The sequence below is a fragment of the Podarcis erhardii genome, assembly GCF_964252035.2.
Source record: "Podarcis erhardii genome assembly, chromosome: 3".
Taxonomy (NCBI): domain Eukaryota; kingdom Metazoa; phylum Chordata; class Lepidosauria; order Squamata; family Lacertidae; genus Podarcis; species Podarcis erhardii.
Genome location: NC_138507.1, coordinates 51,411,963 through 51,437,728, shown reverse-complemented (window position 1 = coordinate 51,437,728; position 25,766 = coordinate 51,411,963). Strand labels below are relative to the sequence as shown.

Genomic DNA, 25,766 nt, shown 5'->3' with positions numbered 1-25,766 from the left:
CTGCTGGAACTTGCAGTTCCCAGAAACTGCCATTCAGACACTGGAGGTAGAACTTAACCATCATGGGCTGTAACCACTGATAGCAGCCTTTTCCTTCATGTATCTGTCTATAACCCTTTTTAAAAGGCATCTTCTGAGAGCTAATTCCAAACTTTAACTATGTGCTTTGTGTGAAATGTTGTGGGGATAAAGGGGAGGTTTAAAAAGACAATACACATATTTCAGGCCCTTTGGATGATTTAAATACATATGCAATTAATACATAAAAATAGTGAAAAATTAAGTGACTCACGTACATGCCACTAGCATATATAATGAAGATTTGCAATGTTCTTCCAACAGTAAGCAATGCTGTGTCCAGAGTAAGATAATCAGTTATGTAACTGCTGATTATACCTTATTCCAAGCATTAAAATATGGGATCTGCTTCGCATTTGGCATATAGTTTGGTTCATGTCTGATCATACTTGACATAAAAACTGTGGAATTTATGATATCTCTTCTATGCCAGCTAAATGATGCTGTCTACCAAATGCACACAAAACTGTATTGCAGAAAAACAAAAATTAGCAAATTGAAGAAACAGCCATCAGGCTTAATGGGTTTTCTGCATGATTTTAAGTGCTGAAGAAATTGCCTATTTCTGCCATATAACTGTCATTTATTTACAAAGTCTGAGACCCAAATCTCATTCCAAAATGTTCAATTCCTGCATTTCTTATGAATTAAATGCAGTCTATTGTACCATAAATCTGCAATGGCGAACAAAGGCTACTTTGTTGCTGTTGTTGTTTAGAGAGTATACTTTTAAAACACCAGTGTAGCCACACAATGACCGCTCCCCGCATAAAACGGGGGGCGACCTTTGCGTGGACGCGCGCAGCCCCTGGATCTGGAGCGGCTCCATTCAGCATAGGCTTGGCTTTGCCTTCCCTCAGGTGGGATACCTGGAGGTCTCCGCCTACCCCAGTCAGTTGTCCAATCCCACCTGGGGGAAGCGTTGCCAAGGAGATCAGGCCAGGTGGGGGAGGGATTACCTGCCCACACAATAGAGGGAGGATCTTACCTGGGAATTCAGGGTATAATATAATGAATATTATAGAAAACTCTATGCAGAACATTACAAGACTATGACATATACCAAATATGGCAAAGGTTATACAAGGACCCTTCTTTAAAATATACTGCCATATTGGCACACTGCAGCTGCAAAAACACTGATTAAAAGGCAAGTCTCATGAATATAACAAAAAGTTATAAGACAGAATCAGATATAGCAGGCATAAAAACGCAAAAAGAGAGTGTTTTTGGCATGATGGGCCCAAACTCACAAATCACATTTAAAAATTACTATACTGTATTGTGTGGTTTCTACAAATTTGCAGGCAGTGCCGGCTATTTGATGCTACTAATAAATGAATTGAGCCTCCATGTTTAGTGGCAGTATAGCTCAGATATCAATAGTTATTTATACATTTGCATATAATGTTTATTCAATTTTGCAAATCAGCACCATTTTTTCTGCTTTTTGTTGGTGCTGCATTCTGCTTGAGCGGGGCAATTCTTGACTTGAATGTCCACTAAGTCTTCCATGACAGTAATGGAGGTCAAGCTTGTTTATTAGAGATCTTCTACTTGAAGATAGCTGCAATAAGCTTTCAGAGGGTTCTCCTTGAACAGATCTTTAAATCCTCTGCCCCTCATGGGCGTAGCCAGGATTTTTGTTAGGAGGGGCAAGACCTTGGGGGGGGCAGAACTGATGTGATTTATCAGTTAGTTAAGTATTTCTATTGTTTTACTTGATCTAGGGGGGCAGCTGCCACCCCACCACTTGGCTACACCCATGGTGCCCCTGCAAAACAGAAGCCCATGTTGTAGTATTATTCTCTGAGATTCCCAGATACAGTGGATGTGCAAATCTTGTCCTTTCTGCCAATAAGTTGCTGTAAAAATCTTGTCTGGGTGGAAATTCAAATACTGATAGCTTAACAGCACAAGGACCAGGATTACCATTACTATGCTTGCTGTATTACTGGGTGGGATAAACTGTACAGGGTCAGGGGAGGAAGAATGCTTGCATGAATCTCTCTGACCACTTGCATGAATGTAGGAAGAGAAGGAATATAGCAAATGGGTCAAAGGGATACGGTACTCCAAATGATTCTCCATAAAACCTCTGTGCCTACTACTCCATGCAGTAATGTTCTTGGACAGTCCTTTAAAATAATAACCCTACTACAAAAATACAGCCCTCTAACAATGGCACTACACTGCATTTTAAAAGAGAAAGGTGTTTTTCTCCCTAAGCGAGTTGTAGATCATGGATTATATATATATTTATATGTGTGTGTGTGTGTGTGTGTGTGTGTTTCTCCCTAAGCGAGTTGTAGATCATGGATTATATATATATATATATATATATATATATATATATATATATATAATCATATACAGCAACAACAGAGTATTTGAGAGGATGCGTCCTGAATATTAATTCAAGTGTTTGAATTTTTAAAGATTTATGTCAAGAGACAAAAACAGTGTCTCTAAATTACCGCAGCATTAGGGATAGAGGGGCAATATGTGTTTGTGCAGATTTCTTTGCAGAAGAGGGTTTTAACATATTGGTTCAATGTGCAGGTGTGGTGGGTCACTTATATTTGTCTCCAGTTGGATTTAGCTCATGCACTGTACATAATTTAGCTTGACAAGATTTTCCTTTCAGTTTGCCTTATTACTAACCTCTTTTCTCCTCTCCCCCCCTTTTTCTTCTTCTTCTTTTTTTTTTTTACAACAGCCCCCTCGCTTACATCACCGTGTAGTAGGATTTAAATAGCTATACATGCCATGTTTCTCCTGGAAACAAAACACACGATTGGCCAGTCCGGCAGCCAGCCTCTGCCTACCAACAGGGATAAGCCCGACCTCGCCAGCCAATAGCGGCAGGGCTCGTGCCGCGGCGAGAAGCCAATGAAACGTCTGTCACTAAGGGAGGGAAATACATAGAGGCATGAAAGGTCTGTCATGTGTGTTATAATATTCTCATGCCATGTCAGTGATTTTATTTTCGCTCTGATCTTAATGTACTTTAAATCGTAGATTAAAGAGATAAGTGGTTGATCCTTTGCTCGGGGTTCTAATTCGGTATCCAGAGAACTGAGCTCACTAGGAATGCGATGTGTAGTACTATCAGGTTGTAAAGGGGAGGGGGAAGGTGGAGGAGATTTGCAGGAGTGTGCAGTAATGTAAGTACAGTTTTCTCCCTTGCTTTCTGGTGTGTGTGTGTCCCCCCACCCCCTTTTAAGGATCCTCGGGGCAGTGAAATGTAGCATAAATCTCATGCCGAATGTAGCTCCTCTTGTGCTGTCTCTTCCCTACCCCCCTTATTCCATTTTAATTTTCTTGGAGGGCTTGGAAAAGCAAAACAAAACCATCTTAAGATGGCTTGTGCGTTCAGCAGACGGCTGAGATTTAATAGTATCCCAAAATGAATGTTATGCAAAGAAGAAGAAGCAAAAAAAAAAAGAAAAGAAAAGAAAAGAAAAGAAAGGTAAATACATTGTTTACATGGATACGTGTGCCTGTGTGTGTTTCTTTGTGTGTTGGGAAAATAAAGTGGAGCCGGGGATTGAGAGCAAGGAGGGAAAGAGGGGTTAGATATACTGTTAATGTCCTATCAAATCTTTGGGGGTTTTTTACAAAATAAGGAAAGGGAAAAGGGTACTGGCTTGTTCAGAGATGCTGAAAGACTTGCAGGCTGCTGCTATTGCTGCTTGCAAATCCCTGACAGGGTTTTTATACATAAGAGAAGCTTCAGGAAAAGCCAGTGTGGAGCAGTTTTTTAAAAATCCAGAATAGTAAGCAGTGCTTTCTGGGTTACAGTTTGGCACAGCCAAAATGAATGTACCTGTCCATTGAGCCAAAGCAGATAAATAAGCCTCTTTTACAAAATTTTCATCCAAACCTAACATAGGTGGACTATTTTAGAGAAAGCAGAAAAGAAGAAACTGGGAGGATGATTTAGAGCTTATAAATGAAATGTGCATGTATATAGCACTGCAAGCAAACTAGTTGAGTATGTAACGGCAGAGAGAAGCTTATGTTTACTTCTGTTTTGTTGTCTTTTATTGGCTTCCTTTCATCAATTCTGGGCCTCTCCTCAAAACAAGACAGAATAAATGTTTCCCAAACAGAATGTTAAATATATTTAAAACCTGAACAGTGTAATATGACTAGATAACCACTAACAGCTGGCTGTTTGGTTGCCACACACAACTTTCAGAATTAAGTGAACATGGTAAAGCTGTGGTACTCATGTGGGGCTTTGAGACTGTTGCATTATGTGATAATAGTTGACTGAGTGATGTGGAAGAGGTATGCTTTTCTAGACAGAGGGCAGAGCAACAGCAGTTAGGCAATCTAGCTTGCTTCATTTGATGACCAAGACATGTTTCCAGATGTGAAAGAAAGTGGCATTTGCCAGCAAAGGATAATATTACTGCTTAAAAACATTTCTGTTTAATTATCATTTTCCACTTAAATTTTTTTTTTCTTGAAGTGTTTTTCTAAATTGAACGTTGAATCCAAGATACCCCTAAACATGTTTTTCCCCTAGGATGTTTTAACAAGGAAACAGGTAGTTGGAATCCTTCCTAGTTTCAACTCGGGATAATGACTCTCAGATTACATATCTGCTTGGTAATGAAGCGGAACAAAACCACTGTGGAACATCAGAAACCCAGAATCTCATAGAACAGCCAGACCGTTCAGAGGTCCTGTTAGAAATAAGATATTTTTCATTATTCTTCCTCCTCCTCCTCGTCCTACTGTGAATGGCAATGGTGGCCCTCTAATCTTTTGATTCCACAGAGGGCTGAATCAAGGTCATAGGGTTATACTTACAGCAGCTCACCATAAACCCAGCTCTGGATAATGCTCTCACTTCCTCGTTAATAAATTCTCTAAATAAAACAAACATTAAAACAAATCAACTGATGGCAGTAATGATGTTTCTAGGATTTATGGGTCAGCATAAGTACTAGAAACATTAACACAAAACTTACGGTCCAATGCAGAAACTTGTACGTTTTAGATTTAGGGCTTCATATGGAAATATAAAAAGACAGCCACACTACACTCCTAACCACATTTCTGAAGGGACAAGTTCCAACTTGGGAGTGAGCTGACAGTCTCACATTTTTCTAATCGATGTTGTTGCTTTTTCATACTGAAAGCATTGCAGCCACGGGCAACGTTTACTACCTTGGACAACTGGTCAGAGTTGTGGCCTCTTGCACTTTGCTAGGTAGTCCACTTCTAGATGATCCACATTATATCTATCCTTCACCTGTGCTTATTGCACTCTTATACCAGCGATTTTGGAAAGAGAAGCAGCAGCAGCACAATGAAGCGCGGGGCAGGCCTAATTACTTCCGATACATATTTTCTTTGAACAAAGGCACCAGATGGGTAATAATACATTAACATTAAACAACATATAATATAACTGAAGCCAATGCAGTGGATGGATCATAATAAAAACTAAATCCTACCTAGCCTAACTTCTGCCACCAAAAGCCAGCCTAAATAACATTAAAAAGTCTTTAAATGTTTCCTAGTGCTTTTATCACATTTGGTGAGATATCAGTGTAATAAACCTAACTTAACCTAACCTTGCAAGAAATGACTTTCAAGTTCTAACATTGCAGTAGAGAAGACCTCACAACATGCTATGGATGAGTCTGGGAGATGACAATGTGGAAGAAGTAGTCATGTATTTAGGATCCAATTCAGTAAGGGGAGCAGAGATGGGGAATGCATGGGAAGTCTTAAAGACCCAAACAGGAGGTGGGCTAATGCAGTGTGTTTAAGGACATACTTGGGCAGCTATTTGTAAATAAAATTCTTCACTTCTAGTGTCGATTTTTTGCCTGAGGCAAATCGATCCATTCTGTCCCATGTCATATAAACCTAAAAAGTACAACTACTTATAATAATTTCTGCCTCAAGCATTTGGGTGCAGATGGTATGTTGGGATTATTATTTTTTTAAATAGTGCCACAAGATCATAAACATATTGGGTCCAGTTGCACATATCCCCAATGAACGACAATTCAGCTGCACAGACCTTGAATGGCGGTCAAAATTAAGACGAGTCAAAGACTCTTTCAAATAAACACATTCTGCATTTTCCCATCCCAACATTCTGTGGAAAAGCTGCGCTGTCTGGCTAGCTGGCCTTCCATTCTAAGAAACTGCCATTTCTCTATATTTAATCATAGGCATAAGTGAACCACAGGCTATTTTTTTTCCTGTTTTCCTGGAGAGAAGTTTTTATATTTAATTTTATATTATTTTTGGTAGCATCTTGACTTTTTAATTAAAGATCAGAGGCACTGAAGGGCTGTTTCTTTTTTTTTTGAATCGTGTACTTTGCAAGATGAAATATGAAGTGCATGTTCACTTCATCATCTTTCTCCAATAGTCAACAAATGCAGATTTAAAAATTCCCATAAAAGCAATGGGACGATTCTCCTCTCTCATGTGCTGCAAATAGGCATTAATTATCAACATACACTGAGCCCAAACCACACTTGGTGGCAATCAGTGATGTCACTAGTACATCACTGCACTGTACATTACTGTGTGCGTGCATGCAATGTTGATTCAGATTACTTACCGCACAACTGTATTCTTTCTGATATTATGCCTTTCAGGGAATGAGATTTTTTGTCGAACTTACTTATACCTTTTTTCTGAGACAATGGCCTCTCCTAGGAAATGAGTTAGTGAAGCTTGAATTTCCATTCTTCTTAGTTGTCCTACTCATTTTTCCATAAAATGTGTAACTACCTTGAATTTTGGCACAAGTAGAGTGTGCATTATAAACATTAAATGAGGCATGATCCCCACATCTGCAAGCAACAGTCAATACTTTCTGTGTTTTCTGTATTGTTACTTATAATTGTGGGGACTGTTGTCTAAATTTGGATATTGGAAGAAAGGTTAAGCAAGAAACAGAAATTCAAGGAAATGGAAATGTGGAAACAATTGTGATGCACCATGATATCCAATCAATATGATTCTTGCACAACAAAGGCACATTCTGGTGGCTTTAATTTCTTGGACCTAGTATGCTAACTCAGTACTTCGTTATACTTCTGTCTAAATGCACAGGGTTCGCCAAAGCAAACTGTTTATTTGCTTTACATTTTTATACCACCTTTCTGCTCCGAAACAGCTAAAGCATTTTTGAAAAGTAAAACACTAAGAGCATAAAAACAAAATAGGAATAAAACAAGGACAAACACCAAAAAATGGATAGAAGTTGTCTTTAGCAATTAAATTGTTGAATTTAAAAGCCTGTCAAAAGTAAACCTCTGTGATATCTGAGAGAGATACAGAGATACAACTAGGAAGTTGATTCCAAAACTGTAGTGCCACCCCTGACAAGGCCCTGTTCTGAACACTTACACTCAGACACCATATCTAGTGTGTGTTCAGCCTGGAGGAGAGGGGAAAGAACGTACAAGTAGAAAATGTGAAAATGACCGACATGGCTATAGTGCCCTTGGAACACCACCACAGCAAATAACAAGCAATATACTGAACACACAGTGTGTGAGGGATTGAAAGAGAAGAGGGAGTAATGCTACCTGAGTGCTCTGCCACCGTTAGCTGTCCACCCTGTGGGGGAGGAGAGACTACACTGACTGTGAGTAGACATACTCCTTCCCCTTTGGGGGTTGTTGTGGAACTCTTGCGAGAATGGGAACAGCTTTTTCTGCCCCGTTCATCCATCTGTGAGAATGCAAGGTAAAAATGCTCATGAGTGTTGTCTAGTACAGTAGTGGCAACAGTTGGAGTACCTGGTCTTTGACGGCAGAGAGCTTGCATGGCTGCGGGATAAGGGCCTTGCCTGTGTGCACGCGATCCTGCTCCTAATTGCTGCAAGGTAGGAGCAGTATAGTTCAGACGATACCCATATTCCCATAGGGACTCAGGGGGCATGGGAGCGGGAGTACCCTGTGAGGGTGCTCTGTCCTGGCATCCCCGAGTATTGGAGTGGAGTAGAGTTTGGTGTTGGATATTTGTGTCTGGAATTCTAGAGAAGCATTAGCGATGTGCTCCAATTCCCAGATATGTTGCAAGCTCAGGGTTCAAAGTGTTCTTTCTTCATAGTTTCCTGCTACCAGAATTCCCCCTTATGAGCATCAAATGTGTGTGATGAAAAAAATACTGCACCTGATCTAGGGATGGTGTAAAGTTGCACCATTGACCGGGGTGTGCATAGTCTGGGAGAGTCTAGAATGGAGCATAAACATGATCTTCCTCTGTTCCATGTCGAAACCACAACTCCACATGGTTTTGGCCATTCCACCAACGTATCTGAACAATTGTGCCAATGTATCTCCCACGGCAGCAGCATATCTGGTGTTCTGCCAGCATATAGAGCTCCCATCAAATCTTTTATCTCCTCGTCCAGTAAATCTTTAGTATGGGACTGTGTCCTTAAAGACTGGGCATTAGATGGAAAGTGGTACACTTCAAGTGGTAGCCCATATGGATAAATTACATTGTTGTGGCACACAACTGTAACAATGAAAAGCTGCAGGATGGAATAATGTTGCTTCTTCAAATAGATGAGTTTACACCAATGGGAGGCCACAGCAATTCTGCACCAAGACTGATTTTTCAGATGGCAAAGCAGGTGACGCAGATCAGATGCATGTTACTGACAGTGCAAACCAGTCTTGCTGCGTGTGAAAATATTAGGGCAGATGAGCACTGTAATTTTTCCTCTTTATTTTCAGAAATGCTTCCAGTAATTTTAGCCAGTTTAAAAAACACATCCCCCATTCAGACAGATCCCAGTCTTACGTCAGTAAAGGTCTCTACCTCTGGTAGGAATTTTTTTTAAAAGATCATGAACATTTGTCGAAGCAAGTATCAGGCTTCTGTTTCATAGTGTAAAGAGCTGAAACAAAAAAGTACATCATTCATTTTTTTTCTAGTCAAAGACATTTTAATTTAATTATACTGGACCTTAAATGCCGGGCATAAACATAGGCTAAGAGGAAGAAATAGTTGTGATTATGTAACAGCTAATGGCGCCCTATTAGAACAGCGAGTATACCATGATAAGAGAGCTCCTTTCCCCTTTCCCCATCTTACAGAATTCTTACAAGACTAATTACTTTCCTTGCAACTCTTCAGTGAAACTTTGTAATCCATACATTTATTGGCCATAGGAGGACATTTCCTTCTCTGCAATAATAAAATAAAATTTAGTCTTAGCTAGAGATACAGGCATCCCGACTTGAGGAATCCCAAGTCCTGATACCAGTAATATAGACGTACATATTATGTATTATAATCAAGTCTGTGATTGCATTCCCTCTTAAATGTCTCTGATCAGTCTCTATATCGATTCATAGACCACCAGTTGTCGTTTGGGTGATGCAACTAACTTCTTTTCTAGCTATTGTTGGATTTTTAGCTAAATTCTCCATACAGTAGTTTTCTTTTGTAACTGAACAAATGTAACATTAGGCCCTCAATGAATTACATAATACATCTGAGATCTGGACTTTACGGAGAAAACATGCTGTTGTCCCGTCTCCATCCCCCACTCACATGATATAAAAGATCCTCCCAGAACTTATTTATGGTGCAATTCACCCTTGCAACATTTTTCATGGGAGCACACATTTGTGCAATTAATAGTTCCAATGAACATAGAGAGATAAACTGAACATTAAGCTAAGATGTGTTATTTATGGGTTGCTAATTTGGTTACACATTTTACTGTGCTGCACTGCTGATTAGATGTTTGTCCGATGAATTATGTGATATTTGAAGGCTTTAAAACTCTTGGTCCCGTAATAGGCATTATCATGTCTAGTTGATGACAATCGGATGTTAGCATAGAAGTGCAAATGTTACTACAGGATACTTACACTTTATTTATCTTGAGACACCTGAACTCTCTTACATATACTAACATAGGGGTAGGCAAACTAAGGCCCGGGGGCCGGATGTGGCCCAATTGCTTTCTCAATCCAACCCGTGGACAGTCTGGGAATCAGCGTGTTTTTACATGAGTAGAATGTGTCCTTTTATTTAAAATGCATCTCTGGGTTATTTGTGGGGTCTGCCTGGTGTTTTCACATGAGTAGAATGTGTGCTTTTATTTAAAATGCATCTCTGGGTTATTTGTGGGGCATAGAAATTCGTGCATTTCCCCCCAAAAAATATAGTCCGGCCCACCACATGGTCTGAGGGACGGTGAACAGCTGAAAAAGGTTGCTGACCCCTGTACTAACAGATTTATTACCTGTATAGTAACACTTGTTCTTTATATATCTTTGTAATATAGTTATATACAGTGGCGTAGCGTGGGGGTGCAGGGGGGGCCAGCCGCACCGGGCGCAACATCTGGGGGTTAGGGTTAGGGGTAGGGGTAGGGTTAGGGGGCGCAAATCCACGGGTTAGGGGGCGCAAATTACTTGCCTTGCCCCGGGTGCTGACAACCCACGCTACGCGACTGGTTATATAGTAATATAGTAAAATAGTTGTAAACTATTAGCAGAATTCTATACAACTTAAAAAGTTGCCTTGCAAATTCTATGATCTGGCATTTTCACATTTCATAAAAAAGGAGGAAATTGCCTCTATTCTTTCATTAAAATATGAAATTGACATAAAAAAAATAAACAGCAGTTCGAAATATTACTTAATATTTCCTTTTTAAATTCTCCATGCAAGACAATCACTCATTGATATATCATATAACTATGTTCTTGGTCATCGCTTTCCAAATTTTATATAGCACCCTTGCCCTTGCCCTTCCCCACCCCCACCCCCCGCTTTTCTGCTTGAATTATCCTTCAGAATGAAGGCTCTAAAGTTGGCTTTCTAATTATATAACATGGGAATGACATAAGGCCAAATTCTACTTGTGCTCTCCACCCACCCTATATGTCTCCCACGTATCCATTCTCTTTCTACATTAAATAGAAAAGTATTTCATAAAAGCACATTATTGCAGAGCATAATTTTACATTCATTTTTAGGTTCTTTTGTAAGTACTACAGTGGGTTTTTACCCCTTATTTCATCCAGTATTTGAGGGGATGTTTAAAATATCTTGTCCCTTTCCAGAAAATTGTGGACTCTTACTGTATTATGTATTGATTTTGGTTTGGACTATGACAAATGTATTCTATATTTTGTGGAAGTGTTGGCAGTTGTTTTACCAAGGGTTTTACCAAGAAGGCCATTTGCTGTATAGATTAGAAAACAAATAAGAATTATAATGCTCAAGGATGTGGGTTTTCATACTTTTGGCCACTTCTCCTCTAAAGTTAACACTGTACTTTACAAAGTAAAATAATCTTTAAAGTAAATCCTGCTATCCAAAGTGTCAAGATGGTGGGCCAGATCCAAACAAAAATATATGAATTGGGTGGAATTGTTTCAAAATATGTCTGCTGAACTTGTTGTAATTGGGAAATGTTGTTCAAATTATTACTAAAATGTATTGCATTTTCATTCAGCATGAATTCAGCACGAATTGAGTGGAGGAAAAAACTAACACAAATGGATACTGCTGTACTCCTTTTTGGGACAGTCGTTTAACACACTACGTCCAAATCCTGCAGCACAGATCATTTACTTACAAGCTTGTACAAGTTATAGCATAAAATACATTTTAAATAATTTGATATAAATAAGGAAGGATATATACATCACACAAAGACGCCAATTGTTCTAGGTACCACGTTTCGAAAAAAGGGTAAACTAGGAAACCCAGAAAGCAGGACATTTTAAAACGGGCCTTTTCAATACACCAATGGCTAAGACAATTTTTTAAAAAATTAAATAGTCATTCAGCAATCTTAGAACTTTATAAAAGCTGCACTTCTTTTAATTCCCTCTCCCCCCTCCCCAGTAATTCTGAGTCAGATGCCATGAGCAACATTTACTCTTAAGTAAGAGAGTTGAAAATGTTACCGTTAACTCTTTTTCAATGCATCAAGCTTAATGCATCCTTTTTTTAAAAAGAGCAACACAAAACCAAATACACTATCAAAGCATTTATAGCAACTTTTGCTATATGATTTTAATTTTCAGAAATTATCCAGTAGCGTCCATGTTAATACATGTAGCATAGACCAGGTCTTTGGCTGCACAGTAAAAATAGAAAGGATTTCTATTTACCTTTTAACTGTTCCAAGATCTATCCAAGTTATTTAGAAAATGTTGACCTGCAAAATATAAGAGTAATAATCTAAAATGTTCTATATCTGGAATTGTAATTTCTATTTCCATTTTCAAGGTGTATGCTGATGAGACTGATTATGTGATACTTGAGTCTTACATAACCAAGACTTGCATTACAAGCGTTTCATCCCACCCTTACCCCAAGATTTAATGAAGAACAAAATAAAGGAATGTAGCTGTTTATCTTTAATAAACCTTGTTGCGATACATTGGACACATATCAGATTTAATGGAAATACAATGCATGCCTACAATTATGGTTATGTAGGTGATAAATAGGCAACAATATAGACAGATAGGTATGCTATAAAGTAATATTGTATCAATTTTTACAACACCCTTTTTATCAAAATAACAGGTTGTCTACTATCAATGGTCTGCCTAGATATTAAACTAAAACATTGCTTTGCTTCTTAAAATGAACATACCACATTTCTTTTTAACCCTTTTGCTTTTCTACCCATCTTGCAGGTAGAAATAATTTCCTAAAGGGTTTAGGTTTTTTTTAATGGATAGAAGAGCAGAATGCATATAAAACAATACTATGCAACTACATTCATATTAGGATTGTGTCATCCTATTATAACAATTTTAAGTTGAATTTATCATAGTATATATATAAAGGGCCTGTTACCCAAAAAAGAGCCTATTTGCTAAGCCTAACTTACACCTATAGGTGGCAGTCCGCTTTCACTAAAAAGATGCTGGACTTCTCATTCACAGTGTTCAGAACTTGTGCATGGAAATTATACTGGTGATGTGCATGCATGTACGTGCTTGGAGAGAAGGGGATCAAGGAGGATCTATGCTCATTAAACATACAAGGAGAAACTTGTGTAGCATTGTAACCCATTTACAGTTTCCAGAAACGAGTGAAGATTAAATGTGACTTCAGAAGGGTTGTTGCGAGTCTTGGTTTAATTTATTCACTGATCAGGACTGAATTAATTAAAAACATTATAGATGGAAATAGCCCAGTAGTTCTGCAAAATAAATTTTCAGCACCAGCAACTAATGCGTCAGTTTAGTTTTTATATCGGAACTCATTACTACTGGGACTTCCATGATCCAAACCTCATTTCTGTTACCCAAACCTTCTATTATCTGGTTATCAGCATTTCTGGCAGTAATGTCCTGAAAGGCCAATACCATACCCAAATTAGGGCTACTGCGCAAGCCCAGCATTTCATCCATCTTGTCTTAATCTTTCACTTGCTGAAGCAGCAAATCAAAAGACCCTGCCCTTTTTCTCGTCCCAGTTCACAGTGGCCAAGATAAGCTGAGATTTCACATAAGGAAGAAAAGGCAGCCCTGTATCATGAGGTTGTTAATGTTTGATGTTTTATTATGTTTTCATTTGTGTTAGAAGCTGCCCAGAGTGGCTGGGGCAACCCAGCAAGATGGGCAGGGTATAAATAATAATAAAAGTATTATTATTTGTTATTATAGTCCTATAATATTCTGACACCAGTTTGCGGGGAAAGGCTGTGTTTGAATTATTGCCCAAGAATACCTCACAAATGGTGACGATTTTGCCCATTCTCATTTAATTATACAACCAATGCAGGAAACGATCTTATACTGAGTTGGCTCAACGCTCCATCTACCTCTGCATTGTCTGCACTGACCAATAGAAGTGCACCAGAGTTTCAGGCAAATGCTCTACCAATGAGCTACAGTTCTTACCCCATAAGCTGCGGCCTGGTTTATGCACTCACCTGACCTGTGCTCCATTTTATGAGCTGGAAGAGGAGTTTCTCTCTTCCATCATGCATATAATGTAACAAGGGAGGCAGGTGCTGCATTCACAGATCTCTACTTTGATGGCATGGTTTTTGCTTTATTAGCCACCTTGTTTTTATAAAGGAAGAGCTATTAAAACCGTTCTTTAGACACATGAGTCTTCTGCTTCATGTAGGCCGTGAATAGTATAAGAAAGGCCAGGAAGGGTGCCCCTCTGTGCTGCCTCCTTAAGTAGAGTGCTAGTCCAATGGGTGTATAAATGGCAACATTTGGATAAGTGTGCTGCTGCTGGCACTATCATTATGACTGCTGCTATTTAGCATTTGTTTAGTAGAATCAGTGCACCATTGCACTGTCTGTTAAGAAGACTTTTACAGATAGGACAGAGGGAAACAGAAAGGGCAGGACTTGATAAGCAAAAGTAGGAAGGATAAAATAGTGATGACTGCAGGCAAAAGAATAGCAGCATCTCCAGACTATCTGTATTTCAAGGGAGGGATTGAAGTGAACATGAAATCTAGGTTTGCACAGCTAAAGTAGGTGAAAGAGCTCTATCGCAACAAATTCACTTTTAAAAAACCTGGTTTTTGCAGTTAAGAAAGTGATGGGGAAATGAAACTACAAAGTGTGGGGTGAATGAATGATTAGCAGGAAGATGCACAAGCAAATTGGGATGTATTCAGGATGAATGCTCATTGTCATAGAACCTCCTTGCAAACAAATAGAACAAATTCTCAATAAAGACCAGACAGAATTTAACCTCCATGTAAGCTTTGTGTAAGCAAATGTGGGTGAATGCTCAATAAACAGGATGTCCGGAGGAGCCCTGAGGACAGATGCTAGTAAAATATCTGTAGAAAAGTTGGGTAGTGCTGACAGATTCGAAGGAGGGAAGAGAGGTGACTTAATAGACAGTGGTGGGAAGATATTTAGGATTAGTGCATTAATTAAAAACTGGAATATAAACTTAAATATTAAATCAATTCTTTTTTAAAAAAATATTGGTTGTAAATTATTTAGTCTCATTGTTCAACTGACTATGCTTTTACCTTTAAAATGTCAAGGATTCTGTATGATGTAGACTATTTCCGTGTTAATATTCCTAGCACCCTTGAACAACATTAGCTGAACAAATATTGCAGTGATGATACCCTGGAGTAGTTCCCCAAGTCCCATTACAGTTGGATAGAAATAAAACCTGTTTAGGACCAACATTTCCTATATATAAGATACACCTTGAAAATAAGATTCCACCATTCCCAGAGCCGAAGGTTTCTGTAGCAAAATGGCACACAGTAAAAATGAGGCTTTTGACAATTGCAGTGTGATAAAGTGGAGCAGGATCCATATGTACTCAGTTTTGCTGGAGTTTATGAGGCTTTCACAGGGAATTCCTTTTGCAGTATAGATGCAATTGATAGAGCCACAAAAATTAGATATGGAGGAGAATTCAATACTCTTGAAATAGTATATGTATCCTGTTATGGCCACAGAGGCCTTAGCGAAAAATGTTAATCTTAAAAGTCACTTAAAAGTCTGGATAAATCATTCCACTTCTCATTACTTCTCAATCACTTAACTGAAGGCAGAAAGAAAGCAGAACATTTAGACTGCTGCTCCGAGCCAGACAGTTGCTTCGGTACAACTGAACCATGGATAAACCAGATATAAAAGGCAGACCTTTTACATTAAAAGTAAATAGATTGGAAGGTGGATGGTTAACTATATTCTTGCTCATCAGCTTGACTTCTAAAACCTCTGAATACAAACAGAATAATTTAAATATTTTAGGATTTTCTTGATTCATAAAGGAGCACTCAATTCTTAGATTAATTTGTACAGTCTATACTATATACAAGTGAGGAGATACCAATTCATAATGTGATGGATGCAATCTAAATGCAATATATGCTGCTTGACACAAGTTTCCATTGCTTCAAAGACATTTTTGTTGGGATTGTTTTATAGAGTGTAAAGGTGCACCATAAAACATCTGATGCTTTCTAAAAACAAGTCCTCTAGCTCTCTTGACTATTTTATTCACCTTTGGTTGCAATTTTAAACACGCAGTGCAACTGTATGCATGTTTACTTGGAAGTAGACAACACTATATTCAGTAAGGCTTACTCCTAGGTAATTGTGGATAAGATTTTTCCCAATTCCTACGGAACTCAATGGGATATATGTCAGAGTAAATACAGATATATTTGGGTCATGAGTAATATATATAATAATTAATTAAACATATATTAAAAGATTATGTCCCTGCGCCCAAGGTTACAGTCTAAATAAATTAATACCGGCAAATTCTGAAGTAACAGATTTTGCTGCACTAAATACAGCTAAATACGATGGAGCAAGTACTGTTTGTAAACCACTGTTGAATTTAACAGTGGTAGTAAATATTAGTAGCTCTGATATACTGTACAGGAGTAAGCTTATAGAGTCCCGAAATACATGTTTTTGTTTCTTTACGGGGTTTTTGTTTTGTTTAGTTTTGTTTTACATTTTACACCACCTTAGGTTGAATATCTGGAAGATGAATCTTATGTTCTTGAGGAGTTAGACTTCATATTGACGGGATTCAAGAGATGAATTCTGGATATTTGTAACGAAGAGGTGATTAAACGAGTCATCTTTTGCTATGGTCACTTTTGCCCTATGCTTATTTCCCAATTCTTCAGAAATAAACGTTTTGGACAGCTAAAAATTGATTTGCTCTGCAGAATGCAGCAGCAAAATACGAAGCATCTTACTCGGCAACATACTCCCCCTCCGATATGGCTAAAATAGATATCACTGCACTTCATCGTTATACAGTGCTGGTACGATCGCAGTGCAAGAGTATCCTGAGGTATCCGTTGAAAGTTAGTTGATTCAGACTATGATTCTCTGCTTTTGAAATGAAAATGTATTAAAAGTGTTCGGTCAAGCAGTTACTTTGTTTTAATAGTTAATGTAAATAAATATATAGATCAGTTAGTACTATGTCTCAAAGCAAATGATGTTTTGCAGTTATTTTATAAATATACTAGCTTCTCCTAAGTATACAATATAATGTCACGGTTTGGGAAATCAAACTTGTGTGACTCATGAGGTGTTCGTAGGCTGTCACCACTGCAAGGGTTACATCTCTGATTGCAACTGGAACAGAAATCCATCTGCTAAAGCTGTGATTAATTCATTGATCAGCTGCCCATGCCAACTAATGGATTCATGCTATTCGCCCTGATTTGAGGATTCCTTTAAAAGTCAGGTATTTTAAGATAGGTACTTATCGCTTTGCATCAGCATCATGATTAGCACCGGAAATGTGGAGCTTTCAAGTGAGTCCCCAGATTTAACTGTGTGTTAATAGGATGGACACAATCCAAATATATTTCAAGTACAAGGAAATTCTGATTGCAAGGAAAAACAATGACTAATCTGATGCAAAAATGCCAGGTGCCATCCAAATCTATTAAATGTAAGTGGAGCTTTTCTATAATTTAAAATGCAATGTGGATTACACTCTTTAGTAATGACAAATTACAGGCAAAATAATGGAAGCAGATAAAATATGCTTACAGATAGGCTAAAATAAATTGAATAGTAATATTAGTTTAATTTATTGCTTTTAAGAATGCTCATAGTACAGTTTCAGAAGTGGTGATAGCCATGTATTTTAGCAGCTGAGGATGAAGTTTTGATTGAACAATAATTTATTTTTGTAAAAAAATAAAATAAAAAATAAATGATCATACTCTGCAACTCTGGAAGTTTTGGCCAGCAAAAACAGGAAAATAATACTTAAAAATAACTATTGATCTTATCTTTTTGAAGTGCTTTTAAACATTTTTTCTTACTGAAGTCTGCCCAAGCTGACTCAAACGTCATCAGATAAATATAGAAAAATCGCCTCCTTGCCCGCTAGAAAGTTGAAGCAAGGTCAGGACTACATACATATCATGTAATTTAAGGTTGCCAGATGTCTCTTACTTAAAGGACTTTCCTTATTCCAGAACAGCACAGCTCCATAAATGCAATGATCATCCCTCCTTACTTTAAAATCTTCCAGCTCCATAGAACTTCACAGAGACTTCAGCTTGGCAGTCTGCTATGCTTTTAAATTTTGATCTGGCAACCTAATTGCAGCAAAACTTCATCCAGCATGTGTGTACCCTATATTTCATTATTTCCCTGCCCTCAACTCCTACAGTGACAGTTTAGATCACTCCACACTTACATAAGCCTAGCTTTCCCCCCACTACAGTTTCTGGTTGTTCTTGCTATCAGTGTTGTTGTTTTAAAAAAATATCATTTACCATGAATTTTTTTATAGCTTTTTTCTGTTTTGTTTACAGTAGTATTTATATTTGCAGCAAAGCATTTGAATCTATTTTGAAGTGTGCTAATTCATACAGTAACAACCTCTAAATATAATGCTGTAATAAACATTGTTGTTCATTGTTGTTGAATTCAGTCCTTCTCTACATACTTGGCTGCAGCTGTCCTTCTGGTATATTAAGGTTACCGTTAATTAAAACACCCACCAAGATAACTAAGTTATAGTGCAGCAATGGGGAATCTACGGACCTTCAGAAGTTGATAGACTGCAGTTCCCATAATCCCTGATTGTTGTCTGTACCCTTCTAGTTTCCCGATTGATTTTCCAGGGGGAATTCTGGAATTAAGAAAGCCATCCCGGCTTCTGATTTCATCTTGAACTGTCCCTATTTCCCCTGCCACTGCTGCTGCTGAGCTTGAAGAGGGTGAGTTGGGGCTTGTCCCGAGCAGAGGTGGTGGTGAGGGAGCTCCCCGCTGCCTCTCCAGGACTGCTGCTGCTGGCCTCCTCCCTTGGGCAGCTTGTAGCGGCTGCTGGAGAGCAGATGAGGAGAAGAAGAGGCTGTTGCCACTGAGGCCCAGCCCCACTGACATGCTGGCTCCGAGAGGCAGGCAGAGGGCAGGGCCGCCCTTGCCACCAAGGAGTGGTAGAGCAGAGCGCAAGGAGTCTTGATTTTTTAATTAAAGAATGCTTTGTGCATCCACATCTAATCCTCTTTTCTAAAATTTATTTGTTGGTGTGTGTTTTTCTTTTTGTAACCCTACCAAAGAATAAAATAAAAGCGGGATTAAGGAGTTTTCTCAGGACAGTGGAGGGTGTGTGGGCTGTGTCCCATTGGTAATGGCACCCACCCTTCTTCTGATAGGAAATGCTCTGCAGGGAGGGGAACAAAAAAAGGGGGTTGAGGAGGGTCTGTTGGGGAGGAGTAAGAAATGTCCTTATTTTCATCTGAGGAATGTTGGAGGGTTTGCATTGTCCCTGCTGACTAGGGCTGTTGGGAGTCAAACACCTGGAGAGCCACAGATTCCTCACTCCTGTCTTGTGGTGTAAGAAGGGCTGGAATGTGGCTGGAAGGATGGGCAAACTTACTTAGCAAAAGCGTAATTGCCCGTGTCTCCAAAGACCTACTTTGGATGCGCCTATGAATCTGGATACATAGACCAGAGCTTGGGAAATTCATTTTAAAAGGGGTTGTGTTATGATATCCAAAAAGGAACAAATTCCAGATGCAGTTCATCCTTTTATAAAACTGACTAGTTCATTTCATGTTGTGTTCATCCAAATGATCGTCGGCAATATTTTTCACCATTCACTATGTTACAAGATGCAATGCTGAAGTATAAAATATACTTTAGAACACTAAGAAAGCATTGAAACATACACACACATACAGAGAGAGGGGGGGGGAAGAATGTGAATTGTTTAAAATCCACGAACGATTAAAAGGTATAAATGTGTGTAAAAAAAAATACATGCAAAAGAATGGACTTGAAGATGAACTAGAAATTATTAGACCCCCCCCAAAAAAAGTCCCATTTGGAATGCAGAACTTCTAATTGTTTTAGATCCCACCCAATATTATTATCATGGTCCGTTATTCTTCAGAGCCTTTCCAGAGACTTAACAATGCCTCCATCATAGCTTGTTTTAAACTGTACATTTTTCTATGAAGTGCAATAGTTATTGGATGGCAGAGTCAAGATAATTGATGGTAATTGGTTTTTTGTAGGGGGACATCTTCAATGAGCTCATTTTGCTTCGGCATTTTGCACTTTAGGATAGTTATATTCAGCTGGCATAATAAAGCAAATGGGGATCCTTCAAGAGATGGAAATTTGCATATTAAATAAAGGTATATTGATTTCTCTCTTGGAAATATACCAGGCCAAGACACAACGTTTCATATTTAATATTTCTTCTGGTACTTAATTTTTTAATAGGTTGGTAACATGTAGAGTGTCTTGGCCTGCTTTACTCATCTTTTTTAGCAATATTTTTTTGAGGGAGGGCTTTTCAAATACCCAGTACTAGGTAATGGGTGACTTTAAATTTGCATATATTTAAATGAATAACAAAATGCTAATATACTATAGTCACCTTGAGGGGTGGTAATCTTACTAGTACTACAACAAATGAAGTTGAAAGAAAACTATTTTTATAATGATGACACTTCAATTATACTATTGTTTTTAACACTGTCAGTGAGTTTTGCGGAAGCTGTAAAGAGTACTCTGCTCAAACCAAACCAAATCATTTCTTTTTTAAAAAATCTGATCTACAAAAATGTAAAGGTACATCCTAAGATAATTGGATTACATTGCTAATGCAAATCCTATTTAAAATAAAATTTGAGTCAATTAGGTTATATTCATGGATATAAAACCTTTTGATTAAAGAGCTGCTCTTTATTAAACCAGGAAATGCATTTTAAAATATATTAAACTATATATTTTAAATCCAAGTATTTGTAAAAACTGCAGGCAGCAGGCTCATCCCTGTTTTTTTTCACACGGGTATCTATTGTGTTGCACATACATACATACATACATACATACATAATCTGCAAATAACTGATATATGATGCTCTATTTTAAGACTCATTTTATTCCCCTTCAATTTTATGCAGATTTGATTGATTACTCAATTTAACCTTATATGGGTGATACGAGTTAAGGTTTCATTAATGGTGTGACAATTATACTGTAAAAATTAAGAGCAAGTTCTTAAAGCATTTTTTCAGCAAATAACAAAGCACACCAGGATCATTTTCTCCTTATAATTGTCCCATGAATTGTAGATAGGTGAGGATCCTGCCCTGCCCCGCCCCCAATCGCCGCCCACAGCTCGAGATACCTGATAGCACAAGATTTCGTTTTGTTTTTCATGTCACAGATTAACAAACACTTACCAATCTGTGATTGTAAAAGGAAGCAACTAAAAATTGGAACAAAGTCTACCAAAGAGTGGGGTAAATATATAAAGTTATGACCCAGTGATTGATAAATTATAGCAATTTCAAATCAATATGAAATTCCTATGTTCAGTCGTATTCATTCTGTCATACAGGCATCAGTTTAAATGTATGTGATGGGGGGGGGATGACAGAGAATTCAGTTACATAATCCATTAACCAAGATGGTTCAGCAGAATCAATGTCACATTAGGTGCTTCATGGCAGCCAGTTGCTGGAAAACAAACAACAGAAGCCACATTTTGCAGAATGTTTTTGCACAGCACTCCACCTTTGCTTCCCCAGGGTCCCTGAAAAAGAGTGCCGCTTTTGGGTCTATGCTGAAGATTGCATGGTGGCTGGAAATAGTACAGAATACATCAACCTGATTCCTAAATGTATGGCATGCTGCAAGAGTTATTGGGCTTCTTCACACTGGCATCCAGGCTTCATTCAAAGTGCTGCTTTGATCTGTTTGAAAATAATTCGTTATGTTGTACAGATGTGCCATATTCTTCATACTCTTCACAGGCGGAGAGAGATCTGTCAGGAAACAGTGGACCAACGTAAAGTAATGGCATTCCTTACCATAGGTAAAATATTGTTCAGGTGAAACATTGTTTGTGTAGATTCGTTGTTCATTCTTATTATATACATCAATTTTATTCTAGCACTGTGCACGTTGCATGCATGCTTGCTTGCTTATTTATTTACGAGACATTGTTTCACACAAAGTATTGGGTGAAACACACAAAGTATTAACTCTGGGGTTCGGGTTGTTTTTAAGTTAGGGCTAGTAGCCTTTTTTAAATCATATTTTTTTCTGTAAGAAAAATAATGGTTATTCAGGTGAGGGCCTTGGCAAGCCACCATGCCTTGTCTGTTCTGTTTCTTGTCAATAATATTAGTTGGTACACATCTCAGTATCTTAATGTATAAGAGTTATTTTTTTCTCCACTTCTCTGACAGAAATCAATCAAAATACAGCCCCTTCAAAGATTTCAGCCAAAACAGAAATATCCATAATAAGCAGATTCTATCAAGGCCTGGCTCTTAAGATTTATGGTTAGCAATGTATTATTATTGTTGTTTTATGATTTTCTAGTGTTTAAAACTGCGCTACTTGCTGGTTAAAAAAAAACAGAGGAGAAAACAAGGGAAGTGAGCAATAAGGGATTTTTGTATACAATACTGTATATGAATAAAAATGGAAATTTAAGATGAAAAACAAAATGTGAACTATTTTATTTCACAAGAGTTCTCCCATCCAATATTTCTTTTGGTGAACACTTAGAAGCCAGTGGTGAACTTCGCCATTCCCTGTCATGGATGTAACTATACACAAAACCGAAAGGTTTCCCTCGTCCTGTTAATGCTACAGTGAGCAAAAGCTTAGAAAACAGAGAAGCACAGATTTGGCTCAGGAGAAAGAGGTTGAATTGTTATTTTTATCATAATGTTATTTGATGAGGAAACTCTTTTTTTGTTCTTTGTTTCAAATTAAATAATCTTGACTTTCTAAAGTCCAGTGCTATGCTTTACTACATCAGCCTAGATGCTCAGAATGAACACAGAGCAGGATGTTAGCAAAGCTAGTTAACATCCCTGACAAAATACAGAGATATAAATGTTTAGGGTCAGAGTGCTAGTCAGAACCACTACCTGACGACTGAATAAACCCTTAAAGATGAAGAAACAGAAGAACTGAAATGTTTCTAAAAGAAACATTGGCAAATTATAAATTTGAAAAATTAATAGGGGGAAAGTTGGCAAATTATGGGAGTGACGATTAATACACTTCTGTTTATTACAAAAGAAATACATAAACAACATGACAAAATTTGGTGGTATTTTAGATGTCCTCATTAAAGGCCAATGACAAAATTCCAGTTGATCATATTTTAGCCTGGAAAATAAAACCTGATCTTGTCCAGAAATATCGAAGGAAACCTATGTAGGATGACGTTTGTAACTGCTATCTTCAAGTCACACAGGCAATGTTTCTTTCTCTCCTCCACCCCCGCCCTTTAAACTGGTAAGAAAGAAGTTGCTGTAATTGTAATATTTCTTGTATCTCACTCCTCTGCAGTTGCACACAGTGCAGTGTACAAAAACAAAAAACAAAACAGCCATTTATATTAAAAGCAGCCATTCAACACCATATATAATAAAGTAAGCTTTAAAGCCTGAGGTGGCAACATGGTCAGTCAAACAACCATTAAAAGCTTTCAGAAACAAATGGGTTTCATTTTCTTTCTAAGAGGGAGAACCAAACACAGTTGAAATGGAATTAATAACTTAGTGAATAACTGTTGCCTAGCTTGCTTTTTTTTTTTTTTTTAAAGGCAGAGCATTTAAACAGTTAATTTTCCATAGTCACCATTGTAACCAATTTTGTAGTGGTGACATTGACTCAAGTATTCACTGACATTGACCAAAGGATGACAAATGGGGAAATAAAGATGTTCAGATGCTCTGGGTAGTGTTCAGCTATGTTTTACTCAGAGTACCATATTGACTGCGAGTGCTGGAATACCTGCTCCCTGCCTTGCATTCTTTTTCCACCTATCCTAGAAAGGCAGAGCCCTGACTGACTCCAGCTACAAAAGCTGAGCCTGCTGGGTATTGATTAGAAGGAAGTTGGGGTTTTTGGGTGAAGGAGGGGTGTTGTTACTGCTATTATTGATATTTTTTATCTTTATTCTAGATTTATTATGCGGAAATGTATGCGGAAATTGTTTTTTTTAATGTGGAAATTGTTTTAATTTGATTGTTTTCTTTTTAACGTTTTATTTATTGTTTATGACTACTTTTGTTATGTTTGTAATTATATATTTTTCTTGTTGTAAGCTGCCTTGAGCATGGTGTTAACTATGGAAAGGTGGCAAACAAATAAAATTATGTATGTATGTATGTATGTATGTATGTATGTATGTAGACTCATTGAAAATGGACCTAATTTAATTGTTTCTTATATTTACTGGGATAACACAGTAAGATGGGCAACATATTTGTATTTGTTGTTGTTGTTGTTGTTGTTGTTGTTGTTGGGGTCTACTCTGAATACAACTTAAATGCCTCCACCGTTTGTAAACATACTTCATGTGGAACCTGTTCTAAATTTCCACTTTCTCATATGCGTGTTCAATTTGACAGTGTTAAAGCTGCCAGAGGATCAAAATAAATAATAAATATAAAATGTCCAGTTATCCATGAAAACTCAGATAGGGATGGTCAGTGGGACTATATAGGAAATGTCGCATTTCTGTGACTTGGAGCGGGTAGCAAATTCACACGGGTTACAGTTGCCACCTTTTCACTACAAATTTGACTGCCCAACAGAAAGCAGCAAAAGGAACAAATCTAGAAGAGGATTGAAAAGTATCTGGCACTAAGGGATATTAGGCCGAAGTGAACAGAAGGATCGCTGAAAGGATATTACTCCCTTTTTAAATCTGGGGCACATGTTAAAAGTTTCCCTCAGGCAGCACGTGCATTGCTTTTATTTCTTCAACACATAACCTGAACTGACAGTAACCTTGGCACCAATACATGGGCAATATTTACAAAAGGATGCACCATTTCTGAACAATGTCTCCCTAATGTAGGATAGGCAGGCTTTTCTTGATCATCAGGCATGCATGTCGTCTTGGTCCAGCAATTTTGTTTGCAGACAAATGTAGTCATTGTGGACCCAGAAAAATAAAGAGAGAGAAAATTGCTATTCTGCATTTGAGTTTTTGTTTCCTTTTATCATTCTGCACATGTCCTAAGGCGGTACATAGAAGTTTGCTTTGTAGCAGGCTTTTAATTGGTGTGAGCATGCCGGGCTTCTTCACTACAAAGCTTCTGGCAAATGCTGGAGACATACCTCTTCACCCTGGCCTTTCCACCAGATCTAAGAGCCCTATCCCTGTGATTGTAATCAGTTTTTTAAAAATTTAATTCTGAATTTTAAACTGTTGTAACCTGCCCTGGGACCTGCTGGTGAAAGGTGGGGAAGAAGAAGAAGAAGAAGAAGAAGAGGAGGAGGAGGAGGAGGAGGAGGCGGCGGCGAATGCACTAATCCCATCAATGTTACAAAACCACTGGGAGTTAAGAGGCTGGTGCACTCATTTGTGTGTGAGAAAGACAGTTTGCTCTCCCTTGCTCTTCTAATCCCCACCCTTTTGGCCCAAGACAAGGCTAAACAATTTTCTTGGCAGCAGCAGATGAGACAGCAGTAGTTCCTCCAGGCTGGGTAAGTGGATGCACCTGGCACATCATGGCCTTGAATAGATGAGAATTCTCCCACACTGATGCATGAAACCACCCATTTCATAAGCAACCCCACACTGACAAAGGCTGCCTCTGTCCATAAGATCCTTGGAAACTGGCAAAAGGGGCAAATGGAAGTTTGTGAAAGAACCTTGCCACAGTGATGAATTCAGCATTGGTGAGAACAAGCACAAGAATTTAGCTACAT

The 25,766-nt window shown here is 38.1% G+C and overlaps 1 protein-coding gene and 1 long non-coding RNA gene across 9 annotated transcripts in view; one reads left to right on the top strand and one right to left on the bottom strand.

The window, feature by feature from the left end:
• LOC309339316 (uncharacterized protein) overlaps nt 1-25,766 on the bottom strand; it is a 55,693-nt gene that overhangs the window by 16,977 nt on the left and 12,950 nt on the right. For 3 of the 6 annotated variants that reach the window (XM_081857530.1, XM_081857526.1, XM_081857529.1), the window contains exons 2-3: nt 12,222-12,268; nt 4,903-4,961 (exon numbers count right to left, since the gene is read on the bottom strand). In XM_081857530.1, the coding sequence (XP_081713656.1) occupies nt 4,903-4,915 (13 nt within the window). In that variant the 5' untranslated portion in view covers nt 4,916-4,961; nt 12,222-12,268. Of the gene's footprint in view, nt 1-1,632; nt 1,741-4,902; nt 4,962-9,197; nt 9,268-12,221; nt 12,269-25,766 lie in introns of those variants that run through there. The other 3 variants (XM_081857528.1, XR_014155167.1, XM_081857527.1) reach the window with 3 other exon arrangements.
• LOC309339343 lies at nt 2,955-25,030 on the top strand. 3 transcript variants are annotated; one of them, XR_014155220.1, is made up of 5 exons: nt 2,955-3,017; nt 16,551-16,646; nt 16,754-16,881; nt 21,833-21,894; nt 22,271-25,030. It is a non-coding gene; the product is annotated as an uncharacterized lncRNA (long non-coding RNA). The 3 variants fall into 3 exon arrangements; XR_014155221.1 differs by lacking the exon at nt 2,955-3,017 and adding an exon at nt 3,024-3,245; XR_014155222.1 differs by lacking the exon at nt 2,955-3,017 and adding an exon at nt 3,024-3,245 and having other exon boundaries at nt 16,754-18,179.